General features: G+C 38.2%; 1 protein-coding gene across 2 annotated transcripts in view; it reads left to right on the top strand.

The window, feature by feature from the left end:
* Positions 1-17,232, top strand: part of SMAD2 (SMAD family member 2) — a 96,164-nt gene that overhangs the window by 23,210 nt on the left and 55,722 nt on the right. For both annotated transcript variants that reach the window (XM_060310224.2, XM_030867875.3), the window contains exon 2: positions 3,638-3,926. In XM_060310224.2, coding sequence (XP_060166207.1) covers positions 3,691-3,926 — 236 coding nt within the window. In that variant the 5' untranslated portion in view covers positions 3,638-3,690. The remainder of the gene's footprint in view (positions 1-3,637; positions 3,927-17,232) is intronic.

Below are 17,232 nucleotides of genomic sequence, written 5' to 3'. Positions count from 1 at the left end.
GGCCAAAGAGAGTTTCTTGCTCCTGGCCCATTGTCATATCGATAGCTTTGCTTTCTATTCATTCCTTAGCATCAGGGTATGTTTGTCTGCCACTGGTGGTGGCAGTGTTTCCTGTCTTCCTCTAGGGGTAGACTGTGGTTATGTTACATGGTGAAAGGCTTGTTTGTATGTGGGAGGTGGGCAAATAGGCTCTGCTCCCCCCACCCTCTCAAATAGTACACAGCTTTTGCTTTACTCTTCCCTTTCAGGCAGGGAAACTTTCCTTGGGCCCTGGGTGTGGGAGGCTTTCCTGCATCTCCCCTCCTGGTTGAAGGCTTTTGCTTCATGTTAGGTGCCACTTAAAGGGGAGGAGCTCTCTCCCTTCTCTTGCCCCATGCCATTCTTTTTCAAGAGAACTCAGTTGAGAGCCTTTGAAAAGAGCTTGTGAATGAGTGCAGATTCCCCTTTCGTCTGGGTTTTCACTGCCATCCTAAGGGACACTCAGCCATTATATTTTTATCTTTAATATTCAGCAGATTGACTACTGTATGTTTCCTTTCCATCTGTGGGTTGATATCTGCCATCATTTTTGAAATGCTTTTGGCCATTATCTCTTCTTAAGCTTTTTCTGCCCCATTCTCTCTTTTCATCTCCTTCTGGGACCCCAGTTACACTCCACTTAAACCCCAATTGACATTTGGTCTTGGATGTTCTGGGATTTTTTTCCACACTTTTTTTTTTTCTCTTCATGTTTCAATCTGGGCATTTTAATTTGGCCTGTCTTCAAATTCACAGCTCATTTTTTGTCTGTTTTTAAATCCATCTAAAGAAATCTTTAATTTCTGATACTGTATTTTTCATTTTTAATGTTTCCCTGTGATCTTTTTTTTAATAGCTTCAATGTCTGTGATTAAATTCTCCATTTCATTATTCATGTTGTCTATCTCTTCCATCAGTTTTCATCATAGTTATTTTAAAGTATGTCTGATAATCCCCAAATCTAGGCCCTCTCTGATCTGATTATATTAATACTTCATCTTTTGACTTTGGTTTGCTACTCTCTCTGTCTTGTAATTTTTGATTGAATGCTGAATGTTTGTGTAAAATCAGTACAGGTTGAAGTATATATTATCTACTTCCCCGAAATGGCCCATCATTTCTTGTGGGGCTAAGTCAACAAGATGTGTGCATAGTCAGCTAGTTCTGGGCTTATTTGCAACTTTATTTTGATTAGTTCAAGTGTCTTGAGAGTGGGATTAAGACTTTACTTTCTGTAAGATTTGTTGTCTTAGTGTAATTTCAGTTATCTCTTTATGCTTTGTATCTGAGCCATCAGCTTTCTGAACCGTGGTGACTTCTCTGCTTTACAGCCTAGCTACTGGTTTCCTGGTCATTCTGGAGTTCTTTTTGCTCTCTACTCTTACCCCAGGCTTTTGTGCCTAGTGAGATCTCTCGGTACGAGTAATACCTTCCAGTGCTTTCTCTCAGCAGTCCTTTCCTACCCCAGCCTTGGTAGTTCAATTTCCAGAGTATCTGCATGGAAGTTTCTGTCTCAGCTGTCTTGTCCCACCTCAGCCCTTGGCAGCTGAATGTCTGGAGTCTCTTGGATTGATTTCTCTCTCATCTCACCACCACCCCTCCCCCTACCCCCTCCCCAGGGCATTTGAGGAAGATCCTAAGCTTCTTAGCGTATCTTTTAGCTTTCCTGCCCTGTCTTCCAACCTTTGCCATATTTTGGCCAACTCTTGGTGCAGACCTGTGGGATTGAGCGGTTGAGTGGTGCAGACTTGCTCTGTGGAATCCTTGGAATTCTAATGTCTTGTCAGCCTACATGTTACTGTTAAAATGTACTAAAATTTAGGCTGATTTCTCCTTACCTTCACTGTGGTGGGATTATTCCTCCTTAGCCACTCTACCAGGAAAGAGACCATCTGTGGGCCCCTCTTCTATCAAGACTCAACACTTTCTGGAATTTAGTTTCACTTAGGTTTCTTTGCATCTTAAACTTTCTGATGGGTTCAGAAAAACCATGATTTTATAGCTTTTCTGTCTTGTTTTGATTGTTAGGGTGAAAGTGATGGTCTATTGTGACTCTGTCTCCTGATTAGAAGTGGAACTCCTTCATGGAATACTTTCTGATATATAATCTGGCAAATACCTGATAAAGTTTGTTATTTCACTTCACCCTAGTTGATTTTACACTGTATTTCTCAGAGCTAGGTTTCAAAATGTTTTCCATTCTTCTCAAATCTGAACTCTCCAGTTCTGTCCTCAAGTGGTAAATTATCTTATCTCTTACTTTGAGATTAAAGCCATTGACATTAAATTTTAATTGGGCTGGTGGAAAGTGTGGGAAGAATTTGTAGTAGGTGCTTAGAAAACTAGGCAAATGAAAAACTAACATAATTAGCTCTGGGGAAAGGAAAGAGTTGTACAAAAAAGGAAACATGATTATACAGTAGTAGTTACACAGTAGTAGTTAACTACTAATCTCATCAGGTACAAAACTACCTGGGAGATAATTATTTTTAAGCTTGGAGGAAAGCAAGTGGTCGTGGTGTAAATCCTCATTTTCTGTAGAAAAATCGCTAGATATATCTAAACTTGCTATTTCAAGGGATACCATTACTGAGGTATAAATAGCAAGAATAAAAGTTAAAAGGTTTTCTTGGTGTGAGAAGAGGAGCTATATTTGACTTTACTCACTATGCATGTTGTTACTTAGATATAAATGAAAATATTCTTTAAAAGAGGCTTAATTAAAAATCTTCTCAAGGGGTGGTAAAAGTGAACCAAATCTTTTTATCACAGACTCTCTTTACCTTTATTTCTTTATTTTTATATTTTTTAACTCTTTGTTTTTTTCTTTGGCTGCTTTGGGTCTTCGTTGCTGCGCACGGGCTTTCTGTAGTGGTGGTGAGCGGGGGCTACTCTTCGTTGCGGTGTACGGGCTTCTCAGTACGGTGGCTTCTCTTGTTGCGGAGCACGGGCTCTAGGTGCACAAGCTTCAGTAGTTGTGGCGCACGGGTTTTGTTGCTCCGCGGCATGTGGGATCTTCCCAGACCAGGGCTCGAACCCGTGTCCCCTGCATTTGCAGGCGGATTCTTAACCACTGCGCCACTGGGGAAGTCCCTATGTCTTTATTCTTCTTTACTTCACACTTCATGCCTTTTCCCTTGTTATAACTTTACATTTTACTTTATGATACTTGGTTATGAAACTTTAAAACTTTGGGGATATTGAGCTTGTAAATTTTTAAAAATATTTTTGTTACGTGTTTTGAGAATAGATTGAAATTCTAAAAAGTGAGGAAAACTTTCTTTTGGTGAAGATATTTTATTGATACTAAGTTAAAAATAAAGTAGTATGGGTAGTGATAAACTTGTCCAGTGTTGATAAAGATAAAAGATTTTACTTGCAAAATTATTATATTTGTCCACTTATAACACTGTCTTGTTTTTAGAAGGATTTGTTTCCACAATTCATTTAAATTATTAAAGTCATTTTCAGGGGTGAAAAAGATAACTTCTGAATGTCTGTTGTGAAAGAAATAATTTGAATTTCTATTGTATTCTGTAATTTGCTTTTGATACTATGTTGAAACTAGTAGTTGATTGTAAAGTTAGCTTCTAAATTATCCTTTCCATATCTTTTCTAGGTTAGATTAAGGAGGATATTTTCTTAGAGTGGATCGCTGCCTTTGGTAAGAACATGTCGTCCATCTTGCCATTCACTCCACCAGTTGTGAAGAGACTGCTGGGATGGAAGAAATCAGCGGGTGGATCTGGAGGAGCAGGTGGTGGAGAGCAGAATGGACAGGAAGAAAAGTGGTGTGAGAAAGCAGTTAAAAGTTTGGTGAAGAAGCTAAAGAAAACAGGACGATTAGATGAGCTTGAGAAAGCCATCACCACTCAAAATTGTAATACTAAATGTGTTACCATACCAAGGTAAGTGTTGTTAGATCAGAAATTTGATGGCCATACTGTTGAAAATTGCTTAAAGGAATCTGAAGGGAAGTTATTGAAATTTTGTTACTTTCAAGTGACCTGTCAATAGTGATTATTAAAATATGACAGCTATTTTTAACCTGTCGTATTAATTTTGTTTAACTCGTTAAGACTTGTTTATTTTACAAAGCATTTTCTTGAACAGTGAGAAGGTTTAATCAAGCAAAATAAAATACTTAGATTGTATTTTTATCTTCACTGTCTTCATTTACCTTCATTGCCTAAATGCTTCATTGTATGTTATCCTAATTTCTGTGATTGAATGACATTTGAATAAAGATTCAAAGATTTTTCTATCACCAGTGCAGTAGTGACTGACAGTTTTCGCCTCCCTTGGTCAAAACTTCAGTAAGGAGTGAACAGAGGCTGCTAACATTGTGATGAATTTTGTATTGTTTTTGCTTGAGTTGCAGCACTACTTCTAACAAAGAACAGTATGTGAGACAGCTTCCTAGGTGTCATAGGTGGTCAGAACCTGTCTTGAAGACCTACCTCTTGTATGAGAAGGACCTGTTACTTAAGAGGTTGAAGTTTTATTAGTGTAAATTTAATCATTTACAGATCAGTACCACTGTCAGAAATACTGTTTTTTAACATAAAGTAGCAAGTGGTTTTTAAGTGTTTTAATGTGTACTACTATAGTTGTGCATATTACAGGGTTTGCGGGAGTGTCAGTTTATAGCATTTTCTAAAAATGATTGTTTTCAGTGTCATACACATAGGCTAGCATATGGCACGTAAAACCATTCTACTTGACACGTTTCTAATGAGTTTTGGGAAATACACTCTGGATGCTTGTTGATAATAGATCCTAATAACACCAGCCTGTCTGCTTGCAAATACTAGGAGTAGAATGTTTCCTCCCTTGTTTAGTAGGTTAATTATCCATTTCTTTTACCTCACTTGTTTCATGTATTTCTTAAATAAGAGTCACTTTTCCTGGTATATTCTTTCGTTTTAGAAATGTTTATGAATGCCTGCTGTGTACAAGGCACTGGTTTTAGGCACGTGGGATAGATACAGTATGAACAAAACTCAAAGTTCCTGCCCTCCTCAGGGATAGATGTACACAGTAAACAAGTGGACAGATTAATCTAATTGGAGATGGTAATGAGTACAAAGAAAACAACGACTGAGGGGTAAAACTGCTTTGGATTGGATTGTGACACTTAATCTGAGCTTTGAGAAGTAGCAGCTAGCTGAGGGAGGTCTTCTAGGCAGAGGAAGGAGTGAGTGTAAAGATGCCAAGTCAGGATATAGCTTATTGTATTGGAGGACTTACTGTATCGCAGTAGAGATGGCGTGATACAAAATGAGTACAAAACTTGGAAAGGGTCAGATCATAGAGGGCATCGTAGGGCAGTTTGAATTTTAGTGTCAATGTAATAGAAAGCAAATAAAGATTTTTAAGTGGATTTTCAGATTTTAATCCTTTTTTCTTTTCCTCGGTACGTGGGCCTCTTACTCTTGTGGCCTGTCCCATTGCGGAGCACAGGCTCTGGACTTGCAGGCTCAGTGGCCATGGCTCACGGGCCCAGCCGCTCTGCGGCATGTGGGATCTTCCCGGATCGGGGCACGAACCCGTGTCCCCTGCATCAGCAGGCGGACTCTCAACCACTGCGCCACCAGGGAAGCCCTTAATCCGTTTTTAAAGAATTTTTTACATTTATATTTTTACAAAGATCATTCTGGCTGCCGGACACACGTGGTTGGAGCTGAGGGTGGGTAGTGGTGTAGTGGTGTGTGTGTGCATGTGTGTGTGTAGTAGACTGGTGTGGTATAGTGGTCTGCAAGCGGGGAAATGAGGAGGCTATTGAAGCAGTCCAAAACAGAGATGCCAGAGGTTGGGCTGGCATGGAGGCTGTGCTGCCACCAGAAGTGGATGGATTTGGTTGGAAGTTGAACTGACAGGACTTGCTAATGAATTGGTTAATAAGTCAGGTTTTTTGTGTTCACTTTTTATTGTATAGTGCCTGGTATTTCAGTTCAGTAAACATTTATAAACATACAGTCTTTGCTCTTGAGTTGCTTACTTCCTAGTAAGGGAGGTAAACTTTAAAAAATAAGAAAGATAATTTCATAATGTGCAGGAGGTGTTCTGAAAGATGTATGCTTAGGGAGCTGTTTGCAAAGTGGGGACCCTTCCCTGCTCTGCGGCTTGTGGAAGGTTTCCTCCTGGAGAAAGATTGGTGCCTGAGCTGGGTGGAGGTAAAGGAGGAGTTTAGTCAGGATAAGCTCCATTCATCCAGAGTGGCCCTGGGGTGTTGAGAGGACTGGTGATGGGGGTCCTGGGAGTGCCAGGTGGGAGGTGGGATATGGCAGGACTCAGAGGCTGTGTGGTAGGGAGGAAGCACCACATCCTGCGCGCTGGGGGGTTCACACTGAACATGAGTGTGATTGAGTGATGGGGGAGTTGTCAAAGAGTCTTAGGTAAAGAAGTGAGGAAAATGGTTGTGAGACTGTCAGGAGTGGAGGCAGGGAGACCAGTTAGTATGTTGTCTCCTCATCCAAGGGAGCTGTGTGATCCAGGAAGACGGGGGGCCATGCTTTTGCACAGCTTCATCTAGGGCTTCGGTGCCAGTGCGGTGAGGTTGTTGGCAGAACAGAACTGAGAGGAGAGTCATGCAGTCCTGTCTCTTAAGGAGATACAGTAGGAAGCAGCCTCATGATGGAAATGTATAGGCCTTCTGTTTAAACTGTAGAAATCCCTTTAGTCGAATTTCTTTTCCTTATTTTCCAGTCTAGTTTTTAGAGGTTTTTTTTCATATTCTAGGGCTTTTTCATCATTTAAAGATTTTTTTCCCCGCACTTTTACCTGAGTAATGAAAGTGAAGTGGTGCTTGTCCAGTATCTTGTTTTTCACTCTTTAAAAGTTCCTTGAAGCTTAGAAACTTGCTTGTCTAATTTGGTGGTCTTTTTTTTTTTTTTAATATTTCAAGAAATGTAGATTTGTTAATATTGGCTGTTTATCAAAAACCTTAAGTTTCTTGCACTATATTCTGGAGCCATATATTTTATAAAGTTTGTTTTTAATAATAGAACAGTTATATTGTGTCAGATTATTAGTCACCTCTTAACTACTAAATGTATTTAAACATTCAGTCAACTCTTAATTATATAGACTGTAAAAGGTGGGGAATGGGTGTGGAAAGGGTCCATTATAGAGGAATCCAAACCCTAGCTTAAGCAAAATTATTTAAAATGTAATTCATGGTGGATTTACTGTAAGCTTATTAACTTAAAATTGCAAATAAGTTGTCAATAAAATACCTTAACGTATTGATGTACTCATCACGTATTAATGAACATGAAACATAAATTACTTAATTTTTTAAAATGACACATGTTTTCTGTTTAAAAATCCCTGTTTCATTGACTCTTCTTAACAGTTTCCTTTCCTCCAACCCCCATCTTCTAATGTTAGAGTGGGACTAAATTGCGGCTAGAAACATAGTCCTGACTTTATATCCCTCCCATCCCCCTCACATAATTAACTCTGCCTTCATTGCTTTGTCTCTGAAGGGATAGAAGCTACTACCCATATGTGTCACTGCTTCCTTCCTACTGTTTTATGTGGTGACACAAAGTGATTCATGGGTAGAGCTTAACCTATTCAGCTACAATGAGCTGAATAGTATAAAGTTTCATGAAGCTTTTCCATCTCAATTTTTTGAGACTAACAAATGGAGGACAACTCAGTCATAAAATCAGAATGGCAATTGATGTTTAGGTATGAATCAGTCAGAAGAAAAAAAAGTGACTTTCAGTGCATTTAATCTACAGTAAAGCAAAATCCAAACAGCAGTGGGGATGGAGAGCTTGTAAAGTTTAAAACAAGTGGCTGTGAGGTCTGAAATGCCAATTTGATAATATCCATTGTACATAAATGAAGAATTTATTTTCATAAACATAAATTATAAGGGCTTTCCTAAGGTGGTACTTTGACCACATAATTACATTTTGATCTTTCATCTTAAGGAAATAATCAGGAATATGGTCCAAGATTTCTGGTGTTCATTTCAGCATTGTTTATAATAGCAAAGAATTAGAGAAACCCAATCCTAACCCACAGTTTCCTTAACTGTAATAATAAAGGAAACTTAACCCAACTCATTTTATACCAGAATTGAAAATGAATAGTAAAAGTAAAGTTTATATCAATCTTACTCATAAAAACAAATGCAAAAATTATAAATGAAAAAGCTTGAATTATAAAAATAAAACCACAAAATCATGACTAGGTAAGGTTTATTGCAGGAATGCTAGTATGATTCACCTACAGGAAATCCATTAATGTAAGATACTCTGTATTCATATTTATGAACACTCTGATCTTGGTGGATCTAGAAAGAGCTTTCTATAAAATTCAGTATTCATGTTAACAAATTAGGAATAGGAATTTTCTTAACTTGATAAAGCAATACTTCCAAAAATGTTAACACTTAATCTTGAAACTTTAGAGAGAAATACATCAAATTGTTAATAGTGATTATTTATGGATTACCTAAAAAAAGAAATGTCCTGTAATTTTTCCGTAATATTTATCTATGAAAGTATGTTTTACTTTTGCAGTCAGCATAATCAAATTTTTTTTATGGTTTGTTTTACTTTATTTTTTTTTAATAATTTTTTAAAATTTATTTTTATTTATTTTTTGGCTGTGTTGGGTCTTTGTTGCCGTGCGCGGGCTTTCTCAAGTTGTGGCGAGCCGGGGCTGCTCTTCGGCGCGGTGTGTGGGCTTCTCATTGCGGTGGCTTCTCTTGTTGCAGAGCACGGGCTCTAGGCATGCGGGCTTCAGTTGTTGTGGTTCACGGGCTTAGTTGCTCTGTGGCATGTGGGATCTTCCCGGACCAGGGCTTGAACCTGTGTCCCTAGCATTGGCAGGCGGATTCTTAACCACTGCACCAGCAGGGAAGCCCAATTAAATGTTTAAAAAGAACTTTTGGGCAATACTTAGACTATTCTTGGCTTTGCTTTTTTACCCTTTAAATTAAGTCAATTTTTCTGTTAAAGGGCAGTTATATTTTCATTTTCTTAACATTCTAATAAATGTCTTTATATTTTTTCCTTCAAAAAGTATGTTTCTTAAAACAAAGTAGTATGTGTACATGATTCCAAATTCAAACACAGATTATACAGTGGAAAAATGTGTCCCTCCCACTCCTGTTGTCACCCGTCTCCTCACCTAGTTGTATTACTAGTGTCTTATATATCCTTACAGGATATGTTTCTTGTTAATACTGTTGCTAACATTTGGATTTTGTTTTCCATCTTCTGAATTTTTAAATATCAGAGTAATTGAAATAAACTTCATGCAGATGGTCAACTTTTACTTTTGATTTTGTATTACTACCCCTTTTACTTCTCTGGATAACCCAGGAAGAATTAAAGAGAAGTCTTTTAAAACCAAACTGTAGTATCCTTCAGTTCTTCTTAAATTAGTGTTTTTTTGTTATTTCAGAAGAGAATAATTCTCTCTCCCTCGTTCACACATAGAAATAGACTGTGTGTGGGGGTGTGTGTGTGTATGAGATAATATATATGGAATACTATGACAGAAAGAACTCTGAAGTTTGATGACTTGTTTTTGAGTCAGCTTCTTCAGTACTGATGAATGTGAATCCTGAGGCATGTGATTATACTTTTGACTGTTTCTTCATCTGTGAAACGGGTGGTACTATCTGAGTTCTTTCACAGTACTATTTTTGGGTCCTTTGAAATAATGTTAAGTTTAGTTTGTAAGCTATAAAGCACTACAGCCATGAATATGATTTGTTTGAAATTTTCACAGATATTCCATGTCTTCATTTTCCTTCCAGGTTTTCTAAAAGAACTCACATTAAATTGTATTGTCTATCTTTGCTTAGTAAACATTTCTGCCAGACAGCTATCATAATTTAGTATAACATTTATTTATAAAATCAGTTCATCAAAGCAATGAAACATTTTATAAATGCAAACTAGAACTTTGAGATTACCAGCCTCAGCATCCAACTTGTCATTTTCTTTCTATATGTTCTGTGTATAAGTTGTGAAGGCGCTTGTAATGAGCACTTCACTGTGGTCCTGTGAAACACAATTTGAAGGACACTTTGCTAAGACCCTTAACCTTTATGTGGTGCCTACATTTATAGTTCTTTTTTTTGAGGGAGCTCATGCTCTAGGACCCTGGTGCTCAGAGCCCTTTTGTGTATATAATATATTCTTCGGTAGGGCATTTTTATCATTTACCTTATCAGGGAAAACATCCAACTGCCCTAGGACCTAGGTTCCTTTATAAAATTATAGGATTATTACCCAGGTTAATTAATATATAATTTTAAATTTAACGCTCGATGCAACAAGCGTCATCCCCACTTTTCTTGTCCCATTCACGTAACGTATTGGCTTTAAAGAATTCATTTCTCAACTTAGAATCAACCTAAAATAATAAGCATTTAAAAAATTATAACCATCTTTTATTTTCTCAGCATCTTTGGTCTCTTTCCAGTCTTATCTGGAACCATTTCAGTTTGCCCAGACTATGTGACTAACCACATTCTAGGAAGATCATTATTATTGGGGACAACATTTAACTATATTGTTTGCTCCTTCTCCTGCCTGTCTTGTAGTAGAGTGTTTCCAGGCCTATGTCGTCCCCGCTGGTAATACATGTAAATGTACCACTACCATCTAAGGCAGGGGTCCCCAACCCCCAGGCCACGGACTGGTACTGGTCCATGGCCTGTTAGGAACGCGGCCGCACAGCAGGAGGTGAGCGGTGGGTGAGTGAGCGAAGCTTCATCTGTATTTACAGCTGCTCCCCATTGCTCGCGTTACCGCCTGAGCTCCGCCTCCTGTCAGATCAGCGGCAGCATTAGATTCTCATAGGAGTGTGAACCCTACTGTGAACTGCGCCTGTAAGGTATCTAGGTTGCATGCTCCTTAGGAGAATCTAATGCCTGATGATCTGAGGTGGGGCTGAGGCGGTGCTGGGGAGCGGCTGCAAATACAGATTATCATTAGCAGAGAGGTTTGACTGCACAGAGACCATAATAAATCAACTGCTTGCAGATTCATATCAAAACCCTATCAGTGTCAAGTGAAAACAAGCTCAGGGCTCACACTGATTCTGCATTATGGTGAGTTGCATAATTATTTCATTTTATATTACAGTGTAACAATAATAGAAATAAAGTGCACAATAAACGTAGTGTGCTTGAATCATCCTGAAAACACCTCCCCCACCCCCCTACCCCGGTCTGTAGGAAAACTGTCTTCCACAAAGTGGTCCCTGGTGCCAAAAAGGTTGGGGACCACTGATCTAAGGGACCTGAAATTGACAGTACCACACATAGACTGTGAAGATGAAAAATAGTAGTAAAACACCAGTTTAGGATATTCTTCAATCTTGTGTTAAATCTTACCTGGTAATTGGACTGAAATGACTGTGTCCCACATGTCTCTTATACTCTGATCTTTACATTCTTTTTGTTTTTCCTCTTTCAGTTCGGATGTTTTCTATTGACCTAAGTTTGAGTTTACTGCTCCTGTTTTCTGCTATGTTCAGTCTTCTGTTAAACATATCCAATAAGTTCTTAATTTAAAATACTATATTTTTCATTTTTAGTATGTTCCTTTGATATTATAGATTCTGAATCTCTATTCTTCACCTGTTTTTTCTATTTTCTGAATTTTCTTTAATATATTTATAGTAGTTATTTTATAGTCCCTGTCATCTCTAATATCTGGATCATCTTTAGGTCTGCTTCTGTTATTGTCCGTTCATTCTTTTGATTATCATCACATTTTCCTGCCTCTTCATGTGCTGTGTAATTTTGATTGTACGCCATATATTGCATACAAGAGAATTATAGATGCTGCAAATGATGCTTTCCCCTGTCAGGTAGATAGGCTGATCACCTTAATCTTCTCAGGGGTTGAGCAGGGTTGAGGCTTGGTTGCCATTTTAATTTGATTTAGTCTACACTGGCACGTACCTTTTCTGCAAATAAGATTCTCCTGGGATTTTGCTTAAAAGCCTGGCAGGTCTCTGTCCTCCACTCCCTCAAACACTGTGGGAGATTCACTTCTACTCTTCTTCCATAGCTTGAGTTTGGCTCTTGGGCCTCCTGCTGCTTGCATTTTTAAAATCAGGCAGATGTCTTTGAGGAAGGAGAATCTTGTGATTGTCAAATGTTTGACTGTGTTATTTTCTTCAGTTGAGTTTTTCTTCCCAGACCGAGCCTGATGCTCAGCGTGTACCTAGAATCTGCAGGTGACCCCAGGGAAGGAAATGACAGACAGTCATCAGTTCACCAGAAAGTGTTCTCGCTTCTCGTAGTCTTTGTTCATTTGGATCTCATTACTTTAATAGCTCTCCGTTGTCTTTGAATAAGTATTTTTTGTTACTTTTTTCCCCCTAGTTGTTGCAATAGGGAACATTAGCCTGCTATGACCTGCTTATGTCTTACGTGGAAGCAAAATTGTAACAGCTTTTGAAAGTGGGACTCTTCTGGTATTTATTCAGAGACCCGAAATTGGAGAACAACTGATTGCAAGTAACCTACACTGAGAATTGAGGTGCTATACCATTCATGCAGGACTTGCAGAAAGGATTAGCTGAGACAAGTATTTGCTACAGTTAACCCATCACTGACCTCTGAGCCATGTAAATAAAATATAAGAGTTTGTGGAAGGGATCCCATGTGAAAACTTGGGAGCGAGTAGGGTATGCTGTGGCATTTCCCCTTTCTTTATCCAAATTGAGGGGCTTCAGGGAACTTCTCAGTTTGACATGAGGTTTGGGAGATAAATAGACTGGTACCTGACTGTCATCTGAAAAAGGCTAAAAAGTGAGAGAGCAGCTGGAGCTGCTCCTGCATCAGTAGAATGAAGGCAGGGCACTGTTGGAATGGTCTGCACGTTCAGAGTGCAGTGCATCAAAGGTGCAAGAATTTTCCCATGGGCCAGGTGGACTTTACTAAGGTAGTTGAAGTTGACTTGTCTTGAACAGATCAAGAGGCTCAACTTGGAAAGTCAGAGTGACCCAAGCCAAACAGCCAGAGAAATTCCTGCAACAGGAACTAACTACAGGGAAGAGGCTGCATTTGGGCTTCTGACCTTATAAGTCTGTTCCCTCGTCCCCTAAAACCCCCTCTTCGTGATGTTCCAGAACCTACAGGGCCCTTAGAGGTAACAGAGAGTCCTGGAAGAGGTGAAATTAGCAAAATTGAATGAGAGAATAAAGTTTTGATTTAGATCAGGGCAGTAAAATTTTAATTTCTGCAAAGACGTTTATTGTGTTATATATATATAATCTATTTGGGTGTGACTAGAACAGCCATGGGATCTTTCTGAAATTTTACGCAGAAAGGAGGAAAACAGTTTGACAGGAGCTTGCTTGAGGGTAATGATATGGGAAGACTCAACAAATCCAGCTTTTTAAATAAGCTGTCTGTATTCTCCTTTTGAAAACTTGGGAATCCAAATTTAGTGGTGCTGGGGACAGGTAGACTATATGGGGAGAATGGAGGAATGTTACATACATCTGCATGAAGTATGTAGCATTTTTTTTTTTTTTTTTTTTTTTTGCGGTACGTGGGCCTCTCACTGTTGTGGCCTCTCCCGTTGCAGAGCACAGGTTCTGGACGCGCAGGCTCAGCAGCCATGGCTCACGGGCCTAGCAGCTCCGCGGCATTTGGGATCTTCCCGGACCGGGGCACGAACCCGTGTCCCCTGCATCGGCAGGCGGACTCTCAACCACTGCGCCACCAGGGAAGCCCAGGACTTGAAATATTTTGAGCAACTATTTTTAGAATTGATATTTAAATCTTTTCAATGATAGGGACTATTTTATTTGTGTGGGAGATATTTTGTTATTTTTCAAAGGCAGTAGAAACATCTAGCAAGATCTCAAAGTGTGTTTTCAACATAACTTTAAAGGGAAAGGTAAAAAATTTTTCAATCATCACTTGGTCCTTTCTTCTGCTTCTAAAAAGAGCTGTTCCAAACCAAAGAAGAAGAGTATCAGTTTTATCTTATTGGACTCTATGGAAATTTTAGTGTCTCCCCGTATTTTAATTTGGGAGTAGCTCTACTAATTTCCTTGTCCAAAGCGTTTTTTTTCCCTGAGAAATTATGACTCTTACAGTGAAATCTCTAGTTTTTATAATTAAGCACATTCTATAGTGCTTTACTTATCAGAAATTCTATACCAAAGTTATTGTTTTAATTTTGTCTTGCTATGTTTTTATTTTTAGTAAACTATATAAGAGACAGAATAGTGTTGGTAATTAAGAATGCAGCCTCTATCCCCGCCACTTGCTAGCTGTATGACCTTAGACATGTCACTTCATCTCTGTGCTTCCATTATCTCATTTGTCAAATGGGGTAACTGCCTAAATTGTGGGTTATTGGAAGATTAAGTAATTCAGTATGTGTAAGGACTTAGTGCTATGCTTGAAATATAGTAAGTGCTTAATCAGTGTGAATTATATGTGGGGTGGATCCCTCCCCAAGTTTGATTTTGATGTGAGACTGATGAAGCCAAACATGTAATGAAAGGGCATGAAAAAGATTATTGTTCATATGATAAGGCTTTCTGGGGAAAGCAGGGCAGGCTCCCAAACTGGTCCAAAAATTACTTGAGAAAGGAGTGACAGGAGACATGGGGCTGGGGTGATAATTCCTGCACTCCTGTGTGTGCCCAGACTTGCCTGGTTTAAAATTCTCACCAGCCCCAAGGGCTTCCTTATCAACTTGCTCAGATTTGAGGCAGAGGGGATGAGGACATGATGGGACTCGAAACTCTTAGCAGTCACATATCAAGAATGGAGTTAGATTCCTCATTAAACTCAATAAGGATAATTGAAAAGTAAACCACACCTAGGTGCATCATAGTCAAACCCATGAAAGAGAAAGTCTTGAAAGCAGCCGTGAGCAATGACATGTTATATACCTGGGAACGATGATGTGAAGGACAGGTGACCTTTTGCAGAAGCGAGAGGGTCAGAAGATTATAAAATGATATCTCTGAGGAGCCATAACCATAAATGTGTATCTACTTAATAAAAAAAGCTTCAGAATACATGAGTGAAACTGGATAGAATTAATGGGTCAAAATGACAAAAAATTGTGGTAATAGTTGGCGAGTTCAATTAGACCAAAAAAGTAAGTAAAGGCATAGAAGACCTAAATCTAAAATCAGTATAATAACAGTCTTTTCAAGTACTCTTGGTAACATCACCAGGAAAGACTATTTGCAGGGCACAAATCTCAATAAATTTTAAAAGATTGAAATCAACAGAGTATGTTCTCTGCCAACAGTAGAACAAAATTAGAAATTAATACCAGCAAGACATATTAAAAATGGAAGTTATCATAATTCTTTGACCCATGGGTCATTTAGAAGAGAACCATGAGCAAAATCAGAATATATATCAAACTAAATGATAATCAAGTTATACCATATCAAATAAGTGGGATGCAGCTAAAGCAGTGCTTAAAGGGAAATTTATAGCTTTAAATAATTATACTAGAACAGAAAAGTTATCTAAGACATCACCTAGGGAACTATGAAAAAGGTCAAAGAAAATGGAAAGTAAGTAGAAGGAAGAAATAATAAAAATAAGAGCAGAAAATCAATGATTAGAAAAGAGACAACAGAGATGATAAATCCAAAAGCTGATTATTTAGAAAGATCAATAAAATTGAATAAACTCCTCTAATGCTGATGGAGAAAAAAGAGAGAGCGCCCATAACCATAAATTAGCTATGTATGAAATGAAAGAGATATTATCATGCTAGATCCTACAGACATTAGAAGCATACTATGGATATATTTTAAACAACTTTATGTCAACAATTTGTAATAGTCAAATTTCTTTAAAAACATGTTACCCTGGCTGGTGCAAGAGGAAGTGGAAGATTTGGATAGCCCTATAATCAATTAAAGAAATTGAATTCATAATCAAAATCTTTCCCACAAAAAAAACTCCAGGTCCAGTTGGTTTTACTGGTAAATTCAAGCATTTGAGCAAGAAACAACATCAATCGCATAGAAACTCAGAAAAACAGAGTTATTTTATGAGGTCAATATAACCCTGATAACAAAACCTGACAAAGATGGCACCAAAAGGAGAAAATTTAGAGATTGATACTTGTAATGAACATAGGTTTAAAAAGTTGTTAACAAAACATATACTCCAGCAGTATACAAAGAGGACATTATGATTGAGTGAGATTTAGCTCAACAATGCAAGGTTAGTTTATAATATTCAAAAATTAATCAGTGTAATGCACAGCACTAACAAAGGAGAAAAACAGTGTTGATCACTTTACTTGGTTAGAAGCATTTAACAAAAATTCATCCATTCATGACAAACACTCCCAGCTAATGAGAAATGTAAAGACGTTTCCTCAGTTTGATAAAGAACATTTAAGAAAAACTGACGGCTTAAGAATATACTTACTCACAAAATAATATGTTTTCCCTAAGATCAAAAGTAGGACAAGGATGTCCATTCTTGTGCCTTCTTCAATTCATTATTTTAATAGAGGACCTAGCCAGTGCAGTGAGGCAGGAAAATGAAATATAAGAGGCATAAAGATCTGAAAGAATGGGTCAAAACTCTTGCTTTTTGTAGATGATATGATTATGTAAGAAACCTTAAGGAATCTACAAAAACAGTCACTAAAGCAAACAAGTAAATTTAGCAAGGCTTCATCTTACAAGATCAGTTGTATTTTCATAAATATTAACAGCAGACAAATGGAAGTAATATTAAGAAAACAATTCTATGAATAGTAGCACCAATAAAATACCTAGGAATACATTTTTTTTTTTTTTTTTTTTTTTTGTGGTACGCGGGCCTCTCACTGTTGTGGCCTCTCCTGTTGTGGAGCACAGGCTCCGGACAGCGGCCATGGCTCACGGGCCTAGCCGCTCCGCAGCATGTGGTATCTTCCCGGACCGGGGCACGAACCCGTGTCCCCTGCATGGGCAGGCGGACTCTCAACCACTGCGCCACCAGGGAAGCCCCAGGAATACATTTTTTTAAAGACATAAGATCTGTACACTGAAATTTCAAAACCTTAATGAGAAAAATTAAAGAAGACTAAACAAATGGGGAGAGAATTCTTCTCATATAGCCAGATACGCTTTTATCAGACTTAGACTCCCTAGATAACAATTATAAACTCTGCACAAAATAAAAAGAAAAAAAATAAGGCACTAGAGAATGAACAAACAAAATAGACATTTTGA

Source organism: Globicephala melas, chromosome 13 (genome assembly GCF_963455315.2).
Source record: "Globicephala melas chromosome 13, mGloMel1.2, whole genome shotgun sequence".
In the NCBI taxonomy this organism is placed as follows: domain Eukaryota; kingdom Metazoa; phylum Chordata; class Mammalia; order Artiodactyla; family Delphinidae; genus Globicephala; species Globicephala melas.
This window is presented reverse-complemented; position numbering and strand designations above follow the sequence as displayed.